This window comes from Pseudogymnoascus verrucosus (genome assembly GCF_001662655.1).
Source record: "Pseudogymnoascus verrucosus strain UAMH 10579 unplaced genomic scaffold scaffold_26, whole genome shotgun sequence".
Classification (NCBI taxonomy): domain Eukaryota; kingdom Fungi; phylum Ascomycota; class Leotiomycetes; order Thelebolales; family Thelebolaceae; genus Pseudogymnoascus; species Pseudogymnoascus verrucosus.
Window position 1 is genome coordinate 301,940 of NW_017263677.1, and position 18,690 is coordinate 320,629.

At 54.7% G+C, this 18,690-nt stretch overlaps 8 protein-coding genes across 8 annotated transcripts; 4 read left to right on the forward strand and 4 right to left on the reverse strand.

The window, feature by feature from the left end:
• The first annotated feature begins 51 nt into the window (after nucleotides 1–51).
• Nucleotides 52–2,380, forward strand: VE01_06782 (uncharacterized protein). Its single transcript, XM_018276221.2, has 2 exons — nucleotides 52–1,269; nucleotides 1,330–2,380. The coding sequence occupies exons 1-2, from the start codon at nucleotides 551–553 to the stop codon at nucleotides 2,273–2,275; spliced, it is 1,665 nt and encodes a 554-aa protein (XP_018129823.1). The 5' UTR covers nucleotides 52–550; the 3' UTR covers nucleotides 2,276–2,380.
• Nucleotides 2,381–3,118: 738 nt separating this feature from the next.
• VE01_06783 (uncharacterized protein) lies at nucleotides 3,119–4,995 on the reverse strand (the record flags this gene model as incomplete). Its single annotated transcript, XM_018276222.2, has 2 exons — nucleotides 3,119–4,430; nucleotides 4,954–4,995. 2 exons carry the CDS (start codon nucleotides 4,993–4,995, stop codon nucleotides 3,213–3,215), a joined length of 1,260 nt encoding a protein of 419 aa, XP_018129824.1. The 3' UTR covers nucleotides 3,119–3,212.
• Nucleotides 4,996–7,157: 2,162 nt separating this feature from the next.
• VE01_06785 (uncharacterized protein) lies at nucleotides 7,158–10,150 on the forward strand (the record flags this gene model as incomplete). The annotated part of the gene is made up of 3 exons (XM_018276224.2): nucleotides 7,158–8,454; nucleotides 8,524–9,155; nucleotides 9,205–10,150. The coding sequence occupies exons 1-3, from the start codon at nucleotides 7,951–7,953 to the stop codon at nucleotides 10,148–10,150; spliced, it is 2,082 nt and encodes a 693-aa protein (XP_018129820.1). The 5' UTR covers nucleotides 7,158–7,950.
• On the reverse strand, nucleotides 7,411–7,644 carry VE01_06784 (uncharacterized protein; the record flags this gene model as incomplete). Its single annotated transcript, XM_018276223.1, has 2 exons — nucleotides 7,411–7,413; nucleotides 7,468–7,644. The coding sequence occupies 2 exons, from the start codon at nucleotides 7,642–7,644 to the stop codon at nucleotides 7,411–7,413; spliced, it is 180 nt and encodes a 59-aa protein (XP_018129819.1).
• A 1,386-nt stretch (nucleotides 10,151–11,536) lies between the features above and the next one.
• PDA1_1 (alpha subunit of pyruvate dehydrogenase) lies at nucleotides 11,537–13,022 on the forward strand (the record flags this gene model as incomplete). Its single annotated transcript, XM_018276225.1, has 4 exons — nucleotides 11,537–11,674; nucleotides 11,759–11,892; nucleotides 11,991–12,445; nucleotides 12,517–13,022. The coding sequence occupies 4 exons, from the start codon at nucleotides 11,537–11,539 to the stop codon at nucleotides 13,020–13,022; spliced, it is 1,233 nt and encodes a 410-aa protein (XP_018129785.1).
• VE01_06787 (uncharacterized protein) lies at nucleotides 12,967–15,132 on the reverse strand. The gene is made up of 3 exons (XM_018276226.2): nucleotides 14,766–15,132; nucleotides 13,141–14,704; nucleotides 12,967–13,015 (listed from the first exon to the last, which is right to left on the reverse strand). The coding sequence occupies exons 1-2, from the start codon at nucleotides 14,816–14,818 to the stop codon at nucleotides 13,483–13,485; spliced, it is 1,275 nt and encodes a 424-aa protein (XP_018129786.1). The 5' UTR covers nucleotides 14,819–15,132; the 3' UTR covers nucleotides 12,967–13,015; nucleotides 13,141–13,482.
• Nucleotides 15,133–15,164: 32 nt separating this feature from the next.
• HAT1 (histone acetyltransferase 1) lies at nucleotides 15,165–17,119 on the forward strand. The gene is made up of 2 exons (XM_018276227.2): nucleotides 15,165–15,343; nucleotides 15,511–17,119. Exons 1-2 carry the CDS (start codon nucleotides 15,322–15,324, stop codon nucleotides 16,986–16,988), a joined length of 1,500 nt encoding a protein of 499 aa, XP_018129787.1. The 5' UTR covers nucleotides 15,165–15,321; the 3' UTR covers nucleotides 16,989–17,119.
• Nucleotides 17,114–18,586, reverse strand: PRO3 (delta 1-pyrroline-5-carboxylate reductase). The gene is made up of 2 exons (XM_018276228.2): nucleotides 18,334–18,586; nucleotides 17,114–18,195 (listed from the first exon to the last, which is right to left on the reverse strand). The coding sequence occupies exons 1-2, from the start codon at nucleotides 18,401–18,403 to the stop codon at nucleotides 17,234–17,236; spliced, it is 1,032 nt and encodes a 343-aa protein (XP_018129788.1). The 5' UTR covers nucleotides 18,404–18,586; the 3' UTR covers nucleotides 17,114–17,233.
• Between the last annotated feature and the right edge of the window lie 104 nt (nucleotides 18,587–18,690).

The window sequence follows — 18,690 nt, forward strand, 5'->3', positions numbered from 1 at the left end:
AGCGGCATCGGTACTATTCTTCGGCCGGGCGATTTGGAGATGGAGATGCGTAGTGATTGGAGATTGGGACAAGGTGGATTATCATATTTGTACCTACAACAATTATTCCCACTAATGATGCGCATGGTGGATAGCCTCTATTTTGTCTCTATTTGCTCAGTCAAAGTCGTGATCCACCTGCAGCTCATGAAAAACAGTATGGAGCCACACGGCGATTAGACCTTTGGATCGGAAAACCACTGAGAAACAATGAGTATCCACAACGATGATGTCGATTTGCTCAACGAGCACAACGAACACCCCGCGGGGCTCCTCCTTGAGGGATATGAGGAGAGCGCCAACACCCCCGCGGGGCTCCTTTTTGAGGGTTATGAGGAGAATACCAATGCCCCGCGAAAATGTCTCCACATATCCCCTCGTTCTCCTGCGTGGGGAATGGAGAAGGCCCGAATTTTCATCAGGTGGATTTTGTATATGAGGTCTCACCTCCCCAGCATTTGTCACAAGAGCAAGCAATTTTCACCGCCGGTCTCAAAGAAACAGCTTCATCATGGCGTCAATCCCAGAGAAGGATCCCCACTGGATGGCTCCCGAGTTCACCAAGCCGGGACAAGATTTTGAGCACGACGACCACGTCAACCTGCACGAAGATGTCGACACCCTCATCGCGCAGATGGAGACGGAGATCGAAGCCGCAGGTCCGCAAAAGGACATGTTCGCAATCAACTTCAAGGACCCCAAGCACTTCACCTACTTCCTCGTCGTCTTCGCCTCCATGGGCGGTCTCCTCTCCGGCCTCGATCAATCCCTCATCTCGGGCGCAAACCTGTATCTCCCCAAGGACCTCGGGCTCGATTCCAAGCAGTCGAGTTTGGTCAACGCCGGTATGCCGCTTGGAGCTGTCATCGGAGCGTTCTTGATTTCGCCTTGTAACGAGTACCTCGGGCGTAGGATATCGATTCTCATCGCTTGTGTGCTGTATACGGTTGGTGCTGCGCTGTGCGCCGGCGCGATCGACTTCCCCATGCTGGTTGTGGCGCGTTTGATTCTCGGGTCTGGTGTTGGACTTGAGGGCGGAACTGTACCTGTTTATGTTGCTGAGACTGTTGAGAGGAGGTTGCGTGGTAACCTCGTCTCCCTGTACCAACTTATGATTGCACTTGGTGAAGTCCTCGGATACGCTGTTGGTGCGATCTTCTTGGGACTCCCAGGGAACTGGCGCTACATTCTCGGATCCTCCGTCGTCTTCTCTACAATCATGGGAATTGGGTAAGTCATCCCCCATCTTCCCACGCCAGAAGAACCTAGTCTAACAAAAAAACCCAACAGCACGCTCTACGTCCCCGAATCCCCCCGCTGGCTCATGCACAAAGGCGACTACCTCAACGCCTTCCGGGTGTGGAAACGCATCCGCGGCACCGCAACGCGCGAATCCCGCGAGGAATTCTACGAGATGAAGTCCTCCCTCGAATTCGAAGTCCTCCAAGTGCAAGAAGGCCGCACCAAGCGCTTCCCCTGGATGGACCTCTTCACCAACCCACGCGCGCGTCGCGCTCTCGTCTACGCGAACATGATGATCTTCCTGGGGCAGTTCACGGGGATCAACGCGGTTATGTATTTCATGTCCGTCCTCATGGGGTCGATTGGATTCGATGATACGCAGGCGAATTATATGTCTCTGGTTGGAGGGGGGGCGCTGCTGCTGGGGACTATTCCGGCGGTGTTTTATATGGAGCTTTGTGGACGCAGGTTTTGGGCGCTTGCTATGTTGCCTGGTTTCTTCACGGGGCTCATTCTCGTGGGTGTTAGCTATAACTTCGACCCTGCCGTTGATACGGTTCTGGTGCAAGGCCTGTATCTGACGGGTCTGGTCATCTACATGGCCTTCTTCGGCTGCTACGCCACTCTAACCTGGGTCGTTCCCTCGGAAGTCTACCCCACCTACCTACGCTCCTACGGCATGACCGTGTCCAGCGCGTGGATGTTCCTGTCCAGCTTCATCGTGACCTACAACTTCACTGGCATGTTCCAGGCCTTCACGGGCATCGGGCTGTGTCTGGGGTTCTACGGGGGTATCGCGGTGGTGGGGTGGTTTTACCAGTTGTTGTTCATGCCGGAGACGAAGAATAAGACGCTCGAGGAGATTGATCTTATTTTCGAGAGGCCGACGATGGTTATTGTGAAGGAGAATATTAAGAATAGTCGCGCGACGTGTAAGGATCTCTTGAGGGGGAGGTTTAGGAAGGTGGCGACGGAGACGCAGAGGGTTGTTTAGTTGTGTTGAGCTGTTGTTTGTGGCGTCGGGGGCGGTGTTTGAGTAACCATCCTCATCCGGAACCAAAAATAAATATCGATGATAAAATCGATAAAAATCACAAAACTCCCCAATGTGGCGTGAACATGCATGCATCGTGCCGCCACAATATTGCCTCTCCCCCAAAACTTGTTTCTCCCCTAGCTAATATTTGTTCTTCTTTTCTCCACTCTCCCCGTGGCCGAGACTCCGCACCTGAATATGCATGTCTCACTCGGTCGACACTTCGACCTCGGAATCCACAGTGGCACGAGGTATTAGCGACCCCAGAATGAGGCAATCCCTAACAAGTGGAACGTATGCAGGAGGGCATGACTAGCCTTGCAGGTGCCATAATCGCAGATACGTGCGTACGTCCGCGTTTGCCTGTAGTTGAGTGAGACAATGCAGTGCGCTGCGTTGGGGGATGCAGGACGCAAGGAACGACGTCCAGCGTAACCGCATTGGAGGCGCGGGGAAGGGGGAGGGTTAATTCATGATGGTGACATATGCACTGATCAGAGTTCCTAGATTGAATCATCAGCGTTTCCGTTCTCTCTCTCTCTCTCTCTCTCTCTCTTACCATTCTCACAACACGCAACAAGACACCAGATAAACATACCAACGAATCTGCAAGTCCCACTAGTAACAATCTCCGCCCCGGCCCTCCCCATCACCCTCACCTCCCTCTTTCCTCGCGTCGAGGCAGCAGAGAATATATACCCCTCATCATCCCTCGCCTCAACCACCAGCCTCACCGCCCCCCCCTCCCCCCCACGAACGCGGTATATCAACCACCCCCTCCTCCGGCACCGCAACACCCAGCTTCCCAAACGTCGTAGCTCTAAACCTCAATTATCTCCCTGCCATCGTCACCACCCCATCCGCGCCAACGGGCTGCCTAGAAACGATAGCAAGATCAACATGCTGTTCCTGGGTAATAAACACCGTGATCCCCTGCCTCCTCCCCCTCCCTCCTCGGCGAAAAGTCGAAGTCAACGCTGAATTTGAATAGCGTAGCTGTCTGCCGTCGCGCGATGAAGGTTAGGCCATCTGATGCTCTGACTGCGGAGTTGGCAGTTAGATTCGCGGATGAGGGGACGCGTTGGAGGGTCTTTGGCTGGCCGGGGGGGGGAGATGGTGTAGGATGATGGGAGGGGGATGCGGTGGTGGACCTAGTTTCGAGGTATTGTCTCGCCGGGGTGGAATTGACGATGTCTGCTCCATCGACTAGTATCTCGTCATGCCGGGGGGGAGAAGCAGAAAGGGGTAAATTCCACCAGCTCATCTCCCCCCTTACCGGATCCGCAACAGGCCACCCCCCCTCCAGCCACGACACGGGGAACATCACCGTCTCCCTCCCCATCAGACTCACCTCAAACCCCGAACCCGACCTCGTCGCCAACGCCGCACCCCACCAATCCCCCCACCCCCATCCTGAAAGAAATCCGCATGTCCAACGGTCTGAAAGTACTCCCCCCGTCCCTCTATTCGTCAAAATCGGATTCCCGGGATAACTCTCATACGGCCCCCAAATGGAGGAGGGAGAGCGCGCGATGGTAGCGGAGTGATTTAAACCTGAGCTGCCTTCGGCGATGAGGAGGTGGTGGTAGCTGGCTTTCTTGTAGATGTGTGGATCTTCTGGGTTGGAGTTGCTGGTGCCGTTCCAGATTCGCGCGGCGGGACTGGAGGAGGTGCTGGTGGTGAGGGTGAGGGTGGAGGGGTACATGGCGCCCCATTCGGAGGCTATGTAGAGGGTCCCGTCGTCGTCGTCCCAGAAGAGGTCGGGGTCGATTGTTTTTGGGGGGTTGGAGATCTGCAGACTGGCGCTCCATGCTGTGTCGTCGTAGGGATCTAGAGTAGTGAAGAGATAGTAGGTGGCTTTTAGTTTCGGGTCGTAGTCGATATACGTGACGACCACGTAGAGTAAACCATCATGATACCGTACTGTAGCCGCCCAGAACCCCTCATCGGCATTCGTATCTAGCGTCGCGAACTCGGAAACCTGGCTGGGGCGATTGAACACGTTGCTGGATAGTGTCCAGGTCGTTAGGTTGGGGCTGGAGTAGAGGGTGAGGCTGGGGAAGGTGAGGAAGGAGGAGGTGAGGAAAGAGGAGGTGATGCAGATGGTTGTGGACTGGGGGGACACAAAGACGCAGCTTGGGTCGGAGTGCTAGCTGGGGAGGATGGGGTTGAGGTAGCTGCTGCTGTTGTTGGTGGGTGGGTTTGGGGCCTGCTGGGCAGGTGTTGTGGAGATGAGGGATGGGAGGAGGAGGAAGAGGGGGGGGTGGTAGGGGACCGCATTGTTGGGTTTGTGGGTTGTGTGAGCCACATTTTACTTAGATATTGGGGAAGTTGGCGAGGATTTTATCATAATCCCCCTCCCCGCGGATCCCATCACCGTGAAGCTTCCGTGCCTCACAGCTTCCCACTGTCGTCGTCGGTGTAAACTTCACCGACATATAAACATTTGAGAAATCATAGCGTCACCCCCTTCCGGTATCATCCCCGCCGATCTACGGGGAACAGCTCAGGGATACTCCATTGGGATGACCCATATAGAGGGGCCCTCCAATGGCCCGAACGTTGGGATTAGGCTATTTATAATAACCCGATGAATAACTACGGTTCATTTGCTCTTGGAGCTTTGTTGGACATACGATAGAGCCGGACAGGCGGGTGTGGTTTGGGTGTGAAATCATTTGGGGTGCCTGTACGTCTATCTTGAGGCGAGGACTAGATGGTTTATCATCATGTTATTTTCTGGAGGTGGATTGATTGGGGGGTTTTCTTTTCCGCTGGCCGGTTCTTGGATGGCTGCTGGAATGTTGGCGGGACGACATTGCTCCTTCTGTCGTTTTACTTCTTGAACTGTAATCGTACTCACCTCGTCCGTCAGTTGCAGTTAAGAAGGCCTTGGGGGTTGGAATGGTTTTTGTCGTAAACACGCTCTCCCTCCAGGCCAACAAGTCAACGCATTGGCTGGCTACCACTCAGCCTACAATGGGCCAGTGTCTTTTTACAAACTCCAACCTGGCTAAGAAGGCGGCAATGAGCATGCGCGCCTAATGGCTCTGCTACGAATGCCGCGCTCTGCGACCGACTAGGCGCTTTCACATATGATACCCTCACCCAACACATCCCACGCTCAGCAATATTCAGCATTAATATTCACCACCACAACACCAACAATGACGCCTACCCGCCTTACACCCCTATTTCCATCACAGTCACATAAGATTTAGCGTCTTGTCAAACCCAATAGCTCTAACAATCATGTGCGGAAGACATCCCTCATCATTACCAGACTCACCCACGATAATCCGGCAACCGCGGAACCCCGGAACCGAACCCCTCACGCGGCACATCCATCCACCCTCCCCACGGGTCCCGAGCCGGCACTCACAAGACGCGCCGCAAACGGACGGACATGCCGTCGGTCGGTACCTGCAGGGCTTCACTCAGCCACCACCCTTTGGCACGGTGTTTACATGTACACCCGCCCGCACGGCAAGAGCGCTTTGCTGTGGGGACGTGTGATTTGTTTGCTCGTGTCTCTGTTTGGTGTCCTGTGCGCAGCCTTGGGTGGCTTGGCTTATCACCTTGCATCGGTCTGTTCGTCCTTCTTGCGCGGGACAGTCCTTGCGTCGGGTTCGGGAGGCTACTGTGGTGGAAAGGAAAGGCCGAATAGTGGCTAGATCTACCTGGACCTGGGTCGGTGTCGGACGACAGGCGATCTAGGATCGGGTGCGCAGGAAGGGTCAGGGATGTATGATGGATGATTGATGGATACCCTCAGCTGACAAGGGGTGTAGACATGAGACATCAACGCAGTTCATCCCCAGGGACGAGGGGGCTGAGACATATGACGAGGGTTTGAGGTTTGTGCGGTGGCGGTTATTGGGCGGGGAGGCGCTGATGTGCCGTGCCGCTCGTGATGGGGGGGGAGGGGAGAGGGGGGGGGGTGCCGGATGGGGAGTGAGAGGGGAGGGGCGGGACGGTGTGTGTGATATGGAAGAGGAGGGTGGAATGGGGAGGGAAGGCATGGTGAGGGTGGTGGTGGTGGTGGTGGTGGTGGATGGGAGGGTGGATTGTGGTGGTGGATGGGGATGGGGTTGTGATGGCGAGACAGCGAAGGGATGGGGGGGGATGCAGGTCATTCACTGGTTGCCGCCACAGGGGGCGGGGGGGTGGATGGGGGACTGGGATGGAGACGGGGATGGGGATGTGTTTGATGGATGGCGATCGGGGAGCTGGGCTTGAATGGGGGGAGGGAGGTAGAGGGTACGTGAGATAGTATGGTGTTGAGGGGCGAGAAGGAGGTATTGGGTACTTCAGGGAATCAATGCTGGTGGATATTTCTTAAGTGTTTCTTAACTGTAACTCGCACTTATACTCACATTCACGACGACTAGTCATTTTTTGTTAATATAATTCCTTCTTTACTCGTTTCGGAGATCGACCGAGGGAACAAGAGATAGATTGTTGAATGGGAGAGTAAATCATCATAATGTAAAAAATCTTAATAAGGAATCTAAATCTAATAACAGGAATTCCATCCCGTGTCACATTTTTTTTTCCCCCTTCTCCCGCGTTTGGACTCACATATTCTAATACGTGGACCCCAATTTGCCCTTTTTCTGAATCACTCTTTGTTCATTGTCGACGGGGCAAGTATCTTAGCGCGTGAGTTTATAAGCAGAGGTACATGCGGCTAGGACGCAAGGACCCTCAGTGATTGATTACTCGACTTTCTTTCGCCGCTTCCGATCACCACCACGTCGCTGTTAGTGGTTGGACCGCCACCGAGACCGCTAAAAGGGGTGCTAGAGTCACCCACCGGAAACCCCCAAGAATCCCCTAAGAATCCCCCAAATCGGAGCCCAATCCCCTAAACAGACACCACCATAAACTGCCCAAATCTCGCCCATTTCAGCCCACTCTAGCCCACACCGTCATCTTCTCCCTCTCCCTTCATCCACCAACGCACCAAAACGCACCAGCGCACCCTACTAAACTCAACTACTACTACTACTCCACCCCCGATTCTAGTAAGGTATCACCACGCCTCGACCACAACCACCATCCATCATTACCACACTCAACCCCCCCCACCCTTACTCCCTTTCGAACCTCAATCCCCCCAAGACCTTTCTCCAACAAACCCGCCTTACCCACTCCTCACAATCCTCTCTTGAACCTTCTTGGTTGTCTTGGAGTCCTTGGCCGAAAGATTCATTAAGCATCACAACTGTCTCCTCTTGGTCGGTCGCGAGTGCTTTATACTGACCGCTCTTGCGTCTTTGCCTCCCGGTCCCCTTTACGTCGTGGCGAGGTGACGACAATCCCATTGTTCGCATGCAGCCGCCCTCTTACGTCTCTCCTCCAAGTGCTGGCTAGGGAGCCCACCGCGACCCGTCCTTTGAACAAACAAGGGACTCGATCTAAACCAGACGATCCCTTCGTCCTGACCGCAACGGACCATCGAGTCCAGCCGGCACGCTTCTCGACTCGACCCGAAGGGCCTCGATTCGGTGACCTCACGACGACCCGCGACGCATCCTATGACCCTTCAACGCATTACGAACCCCTCTGCTACCTCAACTCGACCTGACATTACTCTACACTCTACGACTACCACAGACACATAATTCACAATGGACCCTATGGACGGAGTGTACAGATCGACGAGCCTCGCAGATCGCCGTGCATCCATGGCCAATTCAGAGGAAGGAACCGCTCCCTCACCCACCCGCAACGTCCTCACCCTCGACACATTGAGCACCAGAATGCCGGCCCGAGTCGAGAAGATCGTGCAGACGAGGCCTCGAGGCCCTCCAACCCCGAACCTCACGACACCCGCCGAACTAGACTCACCTACACACTCGAATCATGATCCGCCGCCGCCGCCAACGCCAGCAGCGAGTCCGGGACCGGACAACATGAGGCCGGATTGGAGCGCGGCAGGAGACCAGGAAGACATATTCCTCGCGCAGATCCGACAATACTTCAAGCAGCGATCAGGGCCAGAGCGTACGAGGATACTGGGGGACCTGTTGAACCTGTGCACAAGCCAGCAGCTTAGTTTTGTATCACAATATGTCAGCCCGCTGCTAAAGAAGGACCCCTTCACCAGCCTGCCGGACGAGTTATGTTTGAGGGTAAGGCCCTTTTTTCTTGTCTTGTCTCGACACTTTGTGAGATTTCGGGTGCTAATTGTTTCGGATTAGGTGCTGTCATTTATCGACGATGGGAAGGTCTTGGCCCGAGCGTCACAGGTCTCACGCAGGTGGAGGGATCTATTGGCTGACGACATGACGTGGAAGAACCTCTGTGAGAGACACGATTACAGGCGCCGACTCTCTGTCCGCGACGACACCATCGAGCCGAATAGTCCTATTCCACCGTTGCCTGTGAGGCCTCAAGCATATCCCCTTGTGACGTCCGCGCCGCAACTCTTCGGCGCCAACTACGTCGCCTCAGCCCCGCCTTTCACATCCCACTCGCGCAGTTTCGATACTGCGACGGCGCACTCGAAGATGACGAAGAGGCCGCCCATCAGATCGCACAAGTCATACTTCAAGCAGAGGTACTTGGTTGAGACGGCGTGGAGGGCTGGCGGACAGCATGTTTCGCGACACATTACGCAGGATCAGGGCGTTGTTACCAGCTTACATCTGACGCCGAAGTACATTGTCGTCGCACTCGACAATGCTAAGATTCACGTTTTCGATACTGATGGTGATAATCAGAAGACCCTGCAGGGCCATGTTATGGGTGTGTGGGCGATGGTTCCGTGGGGCGATACACTTGTTAGTGGAGGATGTGATCGTGATGTTCGGGTCTGGGACATGGCTTCTGGGTACGTTTGATTGCGACACTTTCATTATAAATGCTAACATCTATCACAGCGAGAGTAGACATACCCTGAGGGGTCATACATCGACTGTGCGATGTCTGAAGATGTCCGATGCCAACACCGCCATATCCGGATCCAGAGACACAACCCTTCGAATCTGGGACATCAAAACCGGCCTCTGCAAGAACGTCCTCGTCGGCCACCTCGCCAGCGTCCGATGTCTCGAGATCCACGGCGACATCGTCGTCTCCGGCAGCTACGACACCACCGCCCGCGTCTGGAGCATCTCCGAAGGCCGCTGTCTCCGCACCCTCAACGGCCACTTCAGCCAGATCTACGCCATCGCCTTTGACGGGAAGCGCATCGCGACAGGCAGCCTCGACACCAGCGTGCGCATCTGGGATCCGGAGAATGGGACCTGTCAGGCTATACTGCAGGGCCACACGTCGCTTGTGGGACAGCTGCAGATGCGTGGGAATACGCTTGTTACGGGCGGATCGGACGGGTCGGTGAGGGTATGGTCGCTGGAGAAGATGGCGCCTATTCATCGGCTGGCGGCGCATGATAATAGCGTCACTAGTCTGCAGTTTGATGATAATCGCGTGGTCAGTGGTGGCAGCGACGGACGTGTGAAAGTCTGGGATCTCAAAACCGGACACCTCGTGCGCGAACTCACCGCCCCCGCTGACGCGGTGTGGCGCGTCGCGTTCGAGGAGGAAAAGTGCGTGGTCATGGCGAGTCGGTCGAATAGGACAATTATGGAGGTGTGGTCGTTTTCGCCGCCGCTGGAGGCTGCCGGCCAGGAGAGAACGGGGTTTATGCATAATCTCCCCCCGAGACCGTTGAGTGAGACGGGGTATCGGTTTACGGGGGCGGATGAGGATATGGGGGGGTTGGAGGGGGGGGATGCGACGACGTATGCGAGGGATGATATTGATATGGAGGACGCGGGGCCTTCGACGGCACCGCCGAGGCCGAGGACGTTTCTTGATGATTGAGTGGCTGGGGGGAGGGGGGATGGTATGGGTTGAGCTGGTGATGGGACTCTGAGGACGAGAATTCGCAGCTCAGCTCACTTCATTGCCGATACGTTGTCTCAAAGGTGGTCGGTCTCCTGCGACGACAACGGAACGAACTGTATGAGTATAATCGTCTATACTGACCATCCTCACAACAACTCGCTATTGCTATACACCACTATGCATGTCTGTAAAGACAAACAAGACCGCCTAAACCAACACCCTCACCTACCTCTTCTCAACTCACCGTTCGATTTTCGAGCCATGAAACGACGACCATCATTGGACACCCACACTCAGTCACCACACCCATTATCACACTCAATAACGACCTTCAGAATGAAACGGAACGTAACATACAAACATCAACATCGCGCGCTTGTTTTCTCAGACACAAAATGCATACAACAAATACTGGAGTTTTCTGTCTTTCTCTCTTTTTTTATAACTCTTTTTTTCGATATGCCAAAGGGTAGGCACAGGGCTGGAGTAAGTCGTTTGGGTCGTTTGGTTGGGTTGGGGGGGTAAATCTGGGAACCTGATAGGGATACGGGACTGGTGTATGGGATGGATGGACGGTGCAAACTTGGGAGGAGGCATGGGATGGGAGGCATACCCAATTTGAATTATTATTTTGATAAGTTTGGCTTGTTTTATGGCTTGAATAACTTAGATTATGGGGGAAGGAGAGAGGGTGAGATAATACAACAAAATCAAAATCCACCGAAGGACGAGAGTGGGTGGGTGTTTTTAAAACTTATTTGTGAGTCCACGGAGATAGAAAAAGGTGTGAGGGCGGCGCCTAGATGTGCCCAGGGATTAAAGAAAAGGCTGTGCGTGCTGCGAAGGAAAGCAAAAGGAAAGGCCTTTCTTCGGGGACATCTTTGCCGTAATTCCGGATCTAGAGTGGAATCCACTCGTAACGTAATCGTAATCGTCTCACACCTTTTTTGTGTTTAGGAGAGTGTACCTTTTCCTTTTTGATGGATGTTCGGCGAGGATAGTAACTGGATTTGCAGTGAGTGAGTGACTAGGTAAATTGTAAGTCATTAATTCGGACTTCAATACAGGATATATCTACAATAACCTCACTAACTAACTCCTGAATTGAATTACGGACATCCGTCCCCGTATACATCGTTAATTAATCCGTCGGGGCAACAACTCCCCAATCTACGACTAAAAGTAGTAGAAGTACCTCCCAAAGTACCCCCAAACCACGTGACGCCCCCAATCAATCCGCCGCGCTAAAATAATGTTGAATGGGTCCCGCCGCCCTTCTCCAACAACATTTCTCTCCAGCAATCCGGCGAGTGTTTTGTTCAATTGCACACCCTAGCAACACCACCACATCAACCACACAAGATGTTCTCACAGGCGCTGAGGACGAGTCGCGCGGCGGGCTTGCCAAAGGCACAGTTCGCCAGGAAGGCAGTCATGGCTCGCCGCGCTGTGACGACGGATGCGGCGTCGGCTCATGCGGAGAAGGAGAGTGTTCCTGAGGTAAGATTTATCAATTGAGACGGGGAGGAAGGATAGAGGATGGGGATTTGATGGATAGGTTTGCTGACGTGATGGGGGATATAGGAGGATGATAAGCCGTTCCAGGTCCAGCTTTCTGATGAGAGCTTCGAGACTTATGAGCTTGATCCGCCGTCGTACACGCTTGATACTACGAAGAAGGAGTTGAAGCAGATGTACTACGATATGGTAGCTACCCGGTAAGCACTCCCACACAGCTCCCACAGCTCCCCTCCCTCCCTCCCCATCCATCCTCATCATCCCTCAATGGCACCATCCATCCTAACTCCCATCCCAGCCGCATGGAAATGGCCGCCGACCGTCTCTACAAAGAGAAGAAAATCCGCGGCTTCTGCCATCTCTCCACCGGCCAAGAAGCCGTCGCCACGGGCATCGAGCACGCCATCACCAAATCCGACGACGTCATCACCGCCTACCGCTGCCACGGCTACGCTCTGATGCGCGGCGCGACCGTTAAGTCGATTATCGGCGAGCTGCTGGGCCGTCGCGAGGGTATCGCCTACGGAAAGGGAGGATCGATGCATATGTTCGCCAAGGGATTCTATGGTGGTAATGGTATTGTGGGAGCCCAGGTGCCGGTTGGAGCGGGGTTGGCGTTCGCGCATAAGTATAATGGGAATAAGAATGTTACTGTGGCGCTGTATGGAGATGGTGCGTCGAACCAGGGACAGGTGTTTGAGGCGTTTAACATGGCGAAGTTGTGGAATTTGCCGGTGCTGTTTGGTTGTGAGAGTATGTTCCCCTTTCCCCCGACGCGTGCGTCGTTTGCCAAGTGGAATCCAAGACTAACGATTGGCGTCTAGACAACAAATACGGCATGGGTACCTCCATGAACCGCTCCTCAGCACTCACCGACTACTACAAGCGCGGCCAATACATCCCCGGCCTCAAAGTAAACGGCATGGACGTCCTCGCCGTCAAAGCGGCCGTCGCCCACGCCAAATCCCACGCCGTCTCCGGCCACGGCCCCGTCGTCCTCGAGTACCTCACCTACCGCTACGGCGGACACTCCATGTCCGATCCCGGAACCACCTACCGCACTCGCGAGGAGATCCAGCGTATGCGCTCTACCAACGATCCGATCGCGGGTCTCAAGTCGAGGCTGCTGGATTGGGAAGTCGTCAGCGAGGAGGAGCTGAAGGGGATTGATAAGCAGGCGAGGAGTGATGTTGATAAGGAGGTTGCGGAGGCGGAGAAGATGGCTGCGCCGGAGGCGTCGGAGAAGATCCTGTTTGAGGATATTTATGTTAGGGGGAGTGAGCCGGAGTTTATGAGGGGGAGGACGGTGGATGAGACGTACTACTATTAGAGGACGTTGCGTCGTTAGTACTACTATCTATTAGAGAGAGAGAGATTGAGATTGATTGGTGCAGATGGGGGTTTCTTGGGGAGGGAGAGGAGAGACAGTGGGGAGTGTAAGATAATACCGGACTCGTAGAATATATGCTCCTTTGTCTCCTACTTTGACGTCCATCCTGTGTAGGCCGTGATAACATGTATGGCACAAAGTTATGAAAACTGTAGATAACAATGTGTGAAGTGTGAAGAAGTACCATTTAAACGTGTTACCACGACAAACAACAGCTTTAGTAACAGAAATACCATAGACAACTACAGTACACGCTGCCACCTCGCACATGGCAACCTTTTCAAACCCACACCCTGTCCAATCTAGGACAGACCCTTTGCTCCAAGAACTCCCAAAAGCCCACTCACTGACTACTACCAACTATCTACAATATAAAGAACCGCGCACTACTAAACAACATCTAATGATGATGCCCAACCTGCGTCACCAACGGAATCAACATCCCCACCACACTCGCCACCGTATCCCTCAACACCGGGCCCCCTCCCCTCTTCCCCCCTCCTCCTCCTCCCCCACCACCACCATCACCAAACCCATTCAGTGTGGAAGACGAGGCGTGATCATGTCCCGCGGCATCATCCTGCATCGCGTGCATAGCAACATACAAAAACGTGCCCGCTGAGAAGAGGAGGAGCATCCCAGTCCACCATTGTCCGTTTTCGCCCTCCATGCCCCCTCCTCCGCCGGTGATGTTGACGAGGAGCCAGGTTGTTAAAGCGCCGATGGGCGCGGCGAGGGAGAAGATTATCAGATGCCCTCGCGCGGCGCGTTTGGAGAGGCCTTGTTTCAAAAGGACGGAGGTGAGTCCGAATGCCGCGGGGGCTTTATGCAGCATTATCGCCAGAAAAATAATAAACCCCAGCTTCGTATTCGACGACGTGGCCGAGGCGCCCATGGCTATCCCGTCAGCGGCGGCGTGGATTACTAGCCCCGTTGTGGTGGCTAGACTGCGGGTTTGCTTGGGGGAGGGCGCGAGGGAGTGCAGGAAGGAGTCGGAGGAGATGGGGGAGGCGGGGGTGGTGTCGGAGAGGTTGTTGAGGCTTATGTGCCGTGTGGGGGGGGAGGCGAGGGTCGAGGTCGCGTGCCGCGGGAGCTTGTCGATGAGGAACATGAGGATGAATCCGGTGATTAGGGAGAAGCCTATGTAGAATGTTGGTGGAGAGCGTTCGGTTGCGTGGTTGTGGGCTGTGGTGGAGGAGGAGGCGGTGGTGGTGCTGAGGGGCGCGTCGTCGTTGTGGATGGTGGGGAAGTCCTCGAGGTTTGAGGATCCAGGCACGATTGGGCCCGGCGGGGGGTGCACTGCGTCAGCGACGGTGGTGGTGTCAGCGCGACGATCGAAGATGCTGGTGTCGACTGGGATTACGGGGCCGGGGAGGGCGCTGGCGGCTTCGTAGAAAGTTGGGTTGTCGAAGGTTCGTGGGGTGAGGAGGGGGTGTGGTGGTGCCCTTGCGCCGTTTGTGTGGACGACCGGAATTGAGGAGGCGTAGACGGCTTCGATGCCCTCGGGGATGATTACTACGAGAGAGGTGCCGACGAGGACGCCCATGCCGATGGCGGATAGTAGGCGCAGTTGGGATTGGGAGAGGCTCATGGAGAGAGGTAGTGCGCCTGCTAGGAAGGAGCTGTTGCGGAGGGAGTTAGGAGGGGGTGGAAGTTGTATTGGGGGGGGGGGAGGGGACGTACGCTACTGCCATTACCACGCTCAGCACGAGCAGGATGAAGAGGCCGTCTAACATCTTGGAGAACTTCTGGACACCTGTTTGGTGCTATAAAACGTCCCTCTATATGTGGCGAGAATCAAATAAGCATCGTGTTCTTATATAGGCGTGCGGTGTAAGTGGCAGATATGATGACAGTGAGCGCAAACAAACAGGCGATGTCTTGAGAATCAAGAAGTTGTCTGAGATGCGTGGATTAGAGGTGGTGGTGGTGGTGGTTGTTCAAAAAGTGTACAGTCCACTCCTCCGTACTAGAGTAACTAAACTACACAAGTACGTATGTTCCTTAGCCCCAGAGTCTCCTTTGACGCCATGCCGCCGTAGGGAAGGTTACCAAGTGGAGCAAACGCCACTAGCCGCGCTAGTACGGGGGACCATGTATATTGGAGATTGAGACGCGCTCACCACTCGGAATTACGCGACTGAAAGTGCGACTGCTAGTTTGATCGAGACTGACCTAATATTTCCATATAACATCAACTTCACTTCAATCCCTCGCGCGATTAGACAAGAGAGCAAGGATGGCAAGTTCACCGGACGATTGTAAGCTTATATTCCTTTTATCTACGAGCTTCGACGCTGCTACAGCTTCATGGACCGTGCCTTGTCGCATAGTTTCTTCAGCCTGTCCAAGCTAGGAAACCCGAAAATATGATCTGTAGCGCATATTTTGTGATAATAGTTTCGAGCAAAACTGACTTCATCTTCAGGGTCGACCCAATCAAATGACGCCCTACACATCTCACTTGTCCGCCCAGAAAACGGGGCCTCCAAAACCATCAACACCTTCCATCCGAAGTTCACATATCCCATCTTCGGCGAAGAGGAGTCGATTTTCGGATACCAGAACCTGAAGATTCACCTGAGATACAACGCCTCCGATATGCGCCCCGGGGTGCTCATCACATACAGCAAACGCTTCAAGGCCGTCGGAGACGTCGAGCCAACCGATCTAAAAGAACTCCTCTCAGACTTCTTGCCAGAAAATGCGTTCCAGAAGTCTCCTGCGTTTGATGCGGCCATAAACGACCCAAACCTCAAGGACTTCACTCCGCCAGGAAAGCTGCTCAAGAGCCACGAGGAGGGTGATGCAGCATACGAAATCTGGTATGGAAACTCCGCGGATCCTGCGATCCAACAGCTTCTCCGCCGCCTGCAAATACTCGTCGCCCTCTTTATCGAAGGCGGCACCGCCATCGACGATGCGGAGTGGGGGTCAGGCCGTTGGACCGTATTCCTGCTGTACAAGAAGGGCCCTGCTACGGGCGACGCATCTCCATACACCTTCATGGGCTACTGCACCGTCTACAACTACTACCCGATAATCCCCAAGCTCCCGCTTGCCGCCCCAGGAACTCAGCGCAAAGCAATCTCCCTCCCCGCCAACTCAGACACCGCAATCCCCTTCCCAGACCAATCTCTCTCCGACCTCCCCATCCGCTCGCGCCTAAGCCAATTCATCATCCTCCCCCCCTTCCAAGGCGGCGGCCACGGCGCCCGCCTCTACTCCACCGTCTTCGCACACTACCAATCCGACCCGCAAACGGTCGAAATCACCATCGAAGACCCCAATGAAGCCTTCGACGACCTCCGCGATCTGAATGACCTCATCTACCTGCGCAGCCTTCCCGAGTTCCAAGCTCTGAAGATCAACACCGCTGCGGAAGTGAGGAGTAAGGGACGAGTTCCCTCGGACGAGATTCTCGAGCAAGCTCCCCTCAACGAGCTGCGCAAGAAAGTCAAGATCGCACCGCGCCAATTCCAGCGCCTCGTCGAAATGCAATTACTCTCCTCCATCCCTCCTAGCATCCGCAAATCCGGCCAGCTAGAGCACCTCCCCCCGAACACCCTCGCGACGAAGATGAAACAGCGTGAATACCGACTCTGGGGTCTGCTGGTCAAGCAGAGGCTGTATAAGCATAACAAGGATAGCTTGATCCAGCTTGAGCACGGGGAAAGGATTGATAAGTTGGGGGAGGTGGCGGGGAGTGTGGAGGAAGATTATGCGCGGTTGTTGGGGAAGTTGGACGGTGGTGAGGATGAGGTGAAGGATGAGTTGTTGGGGGTGCCGGAGGCGATTGAGTCGAGGGCTACGACGCCGGGGAAGAGGGCGGCGGAGGGGGATGAGCTGGATTTGTCGGTGAGGCAGAGTAAGAAGGTTAAGGTTGAGGATGCGGAGGAGGAGTAGATAATGGACGGGGGGATAGGGCATGGATGGATGGTTTCGGGGATAGCATTGCATACTTCAAGATAGGCGTCGGAGCTGGGTTGCTACTGTTGAGCGTGTGAATACGCAGAATGAAAACTTATGAACTATGATGTTGACTTCTATTGTCTGCGCATGCTTTTGTATGTACAAGTTTGTCTATTTCTCTTTTGAACGGGACCGACGAGGCTTTGGAACCTCACAACTACCAGTGGTATCTCCCCCCTCTAAACATTCGCACCATTCACATTCTTCACCCCCTGCCCCAACTTACTCGCCACCACCGTCGCAGCCCTAATAGCCTTCGAAACCACCCCCCTCGCCCCCCCATCCTCCAACACCATCAGCCCACCAATAGTGCACCCCCCCGGCGTCGTAACCCGATCCTTCAACACAGCCGGATGAACCGGTGCCCGTCCCTGCTCCTTATCCCCCAAAACACCCATACACGCACCCTTCATCGTCTGCGCGGCCATCTTCGTCGCCTCTGCGCGCGGCAATCCCATCGCGACGCCGCCATCGATCGCGGCTTCGAGGAGGAGGAGGAAGAATGCTGGCCCGGAGCCGCAGAGGGCGGTGGAGGCATCCATGAGGTTGGGGGGGAGCCAGACGACTTCGCCGACGCATTTGAAGATCGTTTCGATGAGCATAGAAACGCTCTCGTCGATGGGGGTGGATGGGGTGGCGAGGACGGTCATGGATTGTCCGATTCCGGCGGCGGTGTTGGGCATCGTGCGGACGACGGTGCAGCGGCCGACACCGCCGGGCTTGCCACCGTAGAGGGTGTTCTCGATATCCTCCGCCGCGACACCAGCGCAGATGGAAATGAGGAGTTTTCCCTCAAGCGCCTTGACCATCCCGGGCTTGGAGAGGATGCCAGAGACCATGTAGGGTTTGCAGCCGAGGATAATGACGTCTGCTTCCTGGCAGGCCTTGACGTTGTCGTTCTGGATGACCTTGAAGGTCTCGCCGGTGGTGTTGGCTTCGGAGACGGCGGCGTTGAGGCGCTCGACTGCGCTGTCGGAGCGGCAGGTTGCGATGTAGCTGGTGGGGGGGAAGAGGTGGTTGCCGTGTTGGTCTTGGAGGAAGGGGAGGGGTTCGGTGTTGCCGGCTTCGTCTTGGACGAAGGAGAGGCCTTCTTTGCCGACGTGGGACATTATGCCGGTGAGGATTCCTGTTCCGAGGGTGCCTGGATGGGAGTTAACATTTGTTCATGAGAACAGCACCGCCAGCTGGCTGGATGCCTTGAGGAGAAGCCACGCATCGGATCAAGGGTGCCACAAAAGAAACAGAAGTGAGAAGGGTAGATAGGGTATTTAGAGCTTACCACAGCCGATGAATGCGAGAACCTGCTCGCCCTCCTTGCGACGGCCAGTTGTGAGGATTGATGAGGCCATGACGATGACTGTCTTATAGAATAACTTGTCTGAGGCCGTAGGGTATATAGTGAGTTCGGCAGCGTATTAAGTCCTTTATATTCGAGTTATACCTCCAATTGACCTGTAAATAGCTTTATAAGTTGAATCGACGTTGATATTGACAGTGCTATATGCCTCACCAGTTCCTCTTGGAAGTGGAGTACCCCGCAATAGCTCCACATCTTCCAAAACACTTACCTATTCTGCCCTGTTATCCCGCCTTGCTATCCAATTCTGCAGCTCTTACCGCCCGCCCGTTTCCAACC

Excerpts from the sequence above, each read along its gene's own strand:
- VE01_06782 (XM_018276221.2), top strand. The coding sequence starts at position 551 with ATGGCGTCAATCCCAGAGAAGGATCCCCACTGGATGGCTCCCGAGTTC. Across the intron at positions 1,270-1,329 it reads TCTACAATCATGGGAATTGG|CACGCTCTACGTCCCCGAAT; the intron begins GTAAGTCATCCC and ends AAAACCCAACAG.
- VE01_06787 (XM_018276226.2), bottom strand. The coding sequence starts at position 14,818 with ATGTTAGACGGCCTCTTCATCCTGCTCGTGCTGAGCGTGGTAATGGCA. Across the intron at positions 14,705-14,765 it reads AGCGTGGTAATGGCAGTAGC|CTCCTTCCTAGCAGGCGCAC; the intron begins GTACGTCCCCTC and ends CCTCCGCAACAG.
- HAT1 (XM_018276227.2), top strand. The coding sequence starts at position 15,322 with ATGGCAAGTTCACCGGACGATT. Across the intron at positions 15,344-15,510 it reads GGCAAGTTCACCGGACGATT|GGTCGACCCAATCAAATGAC; the intron begins GTAAGCTTATAT and ends CTTCATCTTCAG.
- PRO3 (XM_018276228.2), bottom strand. The coding sequence starts at position 18,403 with ATGGCCTCATCAATCCTCACAACTGGCCGTCGCAAGGAGGGCGAGCAG. Across the intron at positions 18,196-18,333 it reads TCTCGCATTCATCGGCTGTG|GCACCCTCGGAACAGGAATC; the intron begins GTAAGCTCTAAA and ends ACTCCCATCCAG.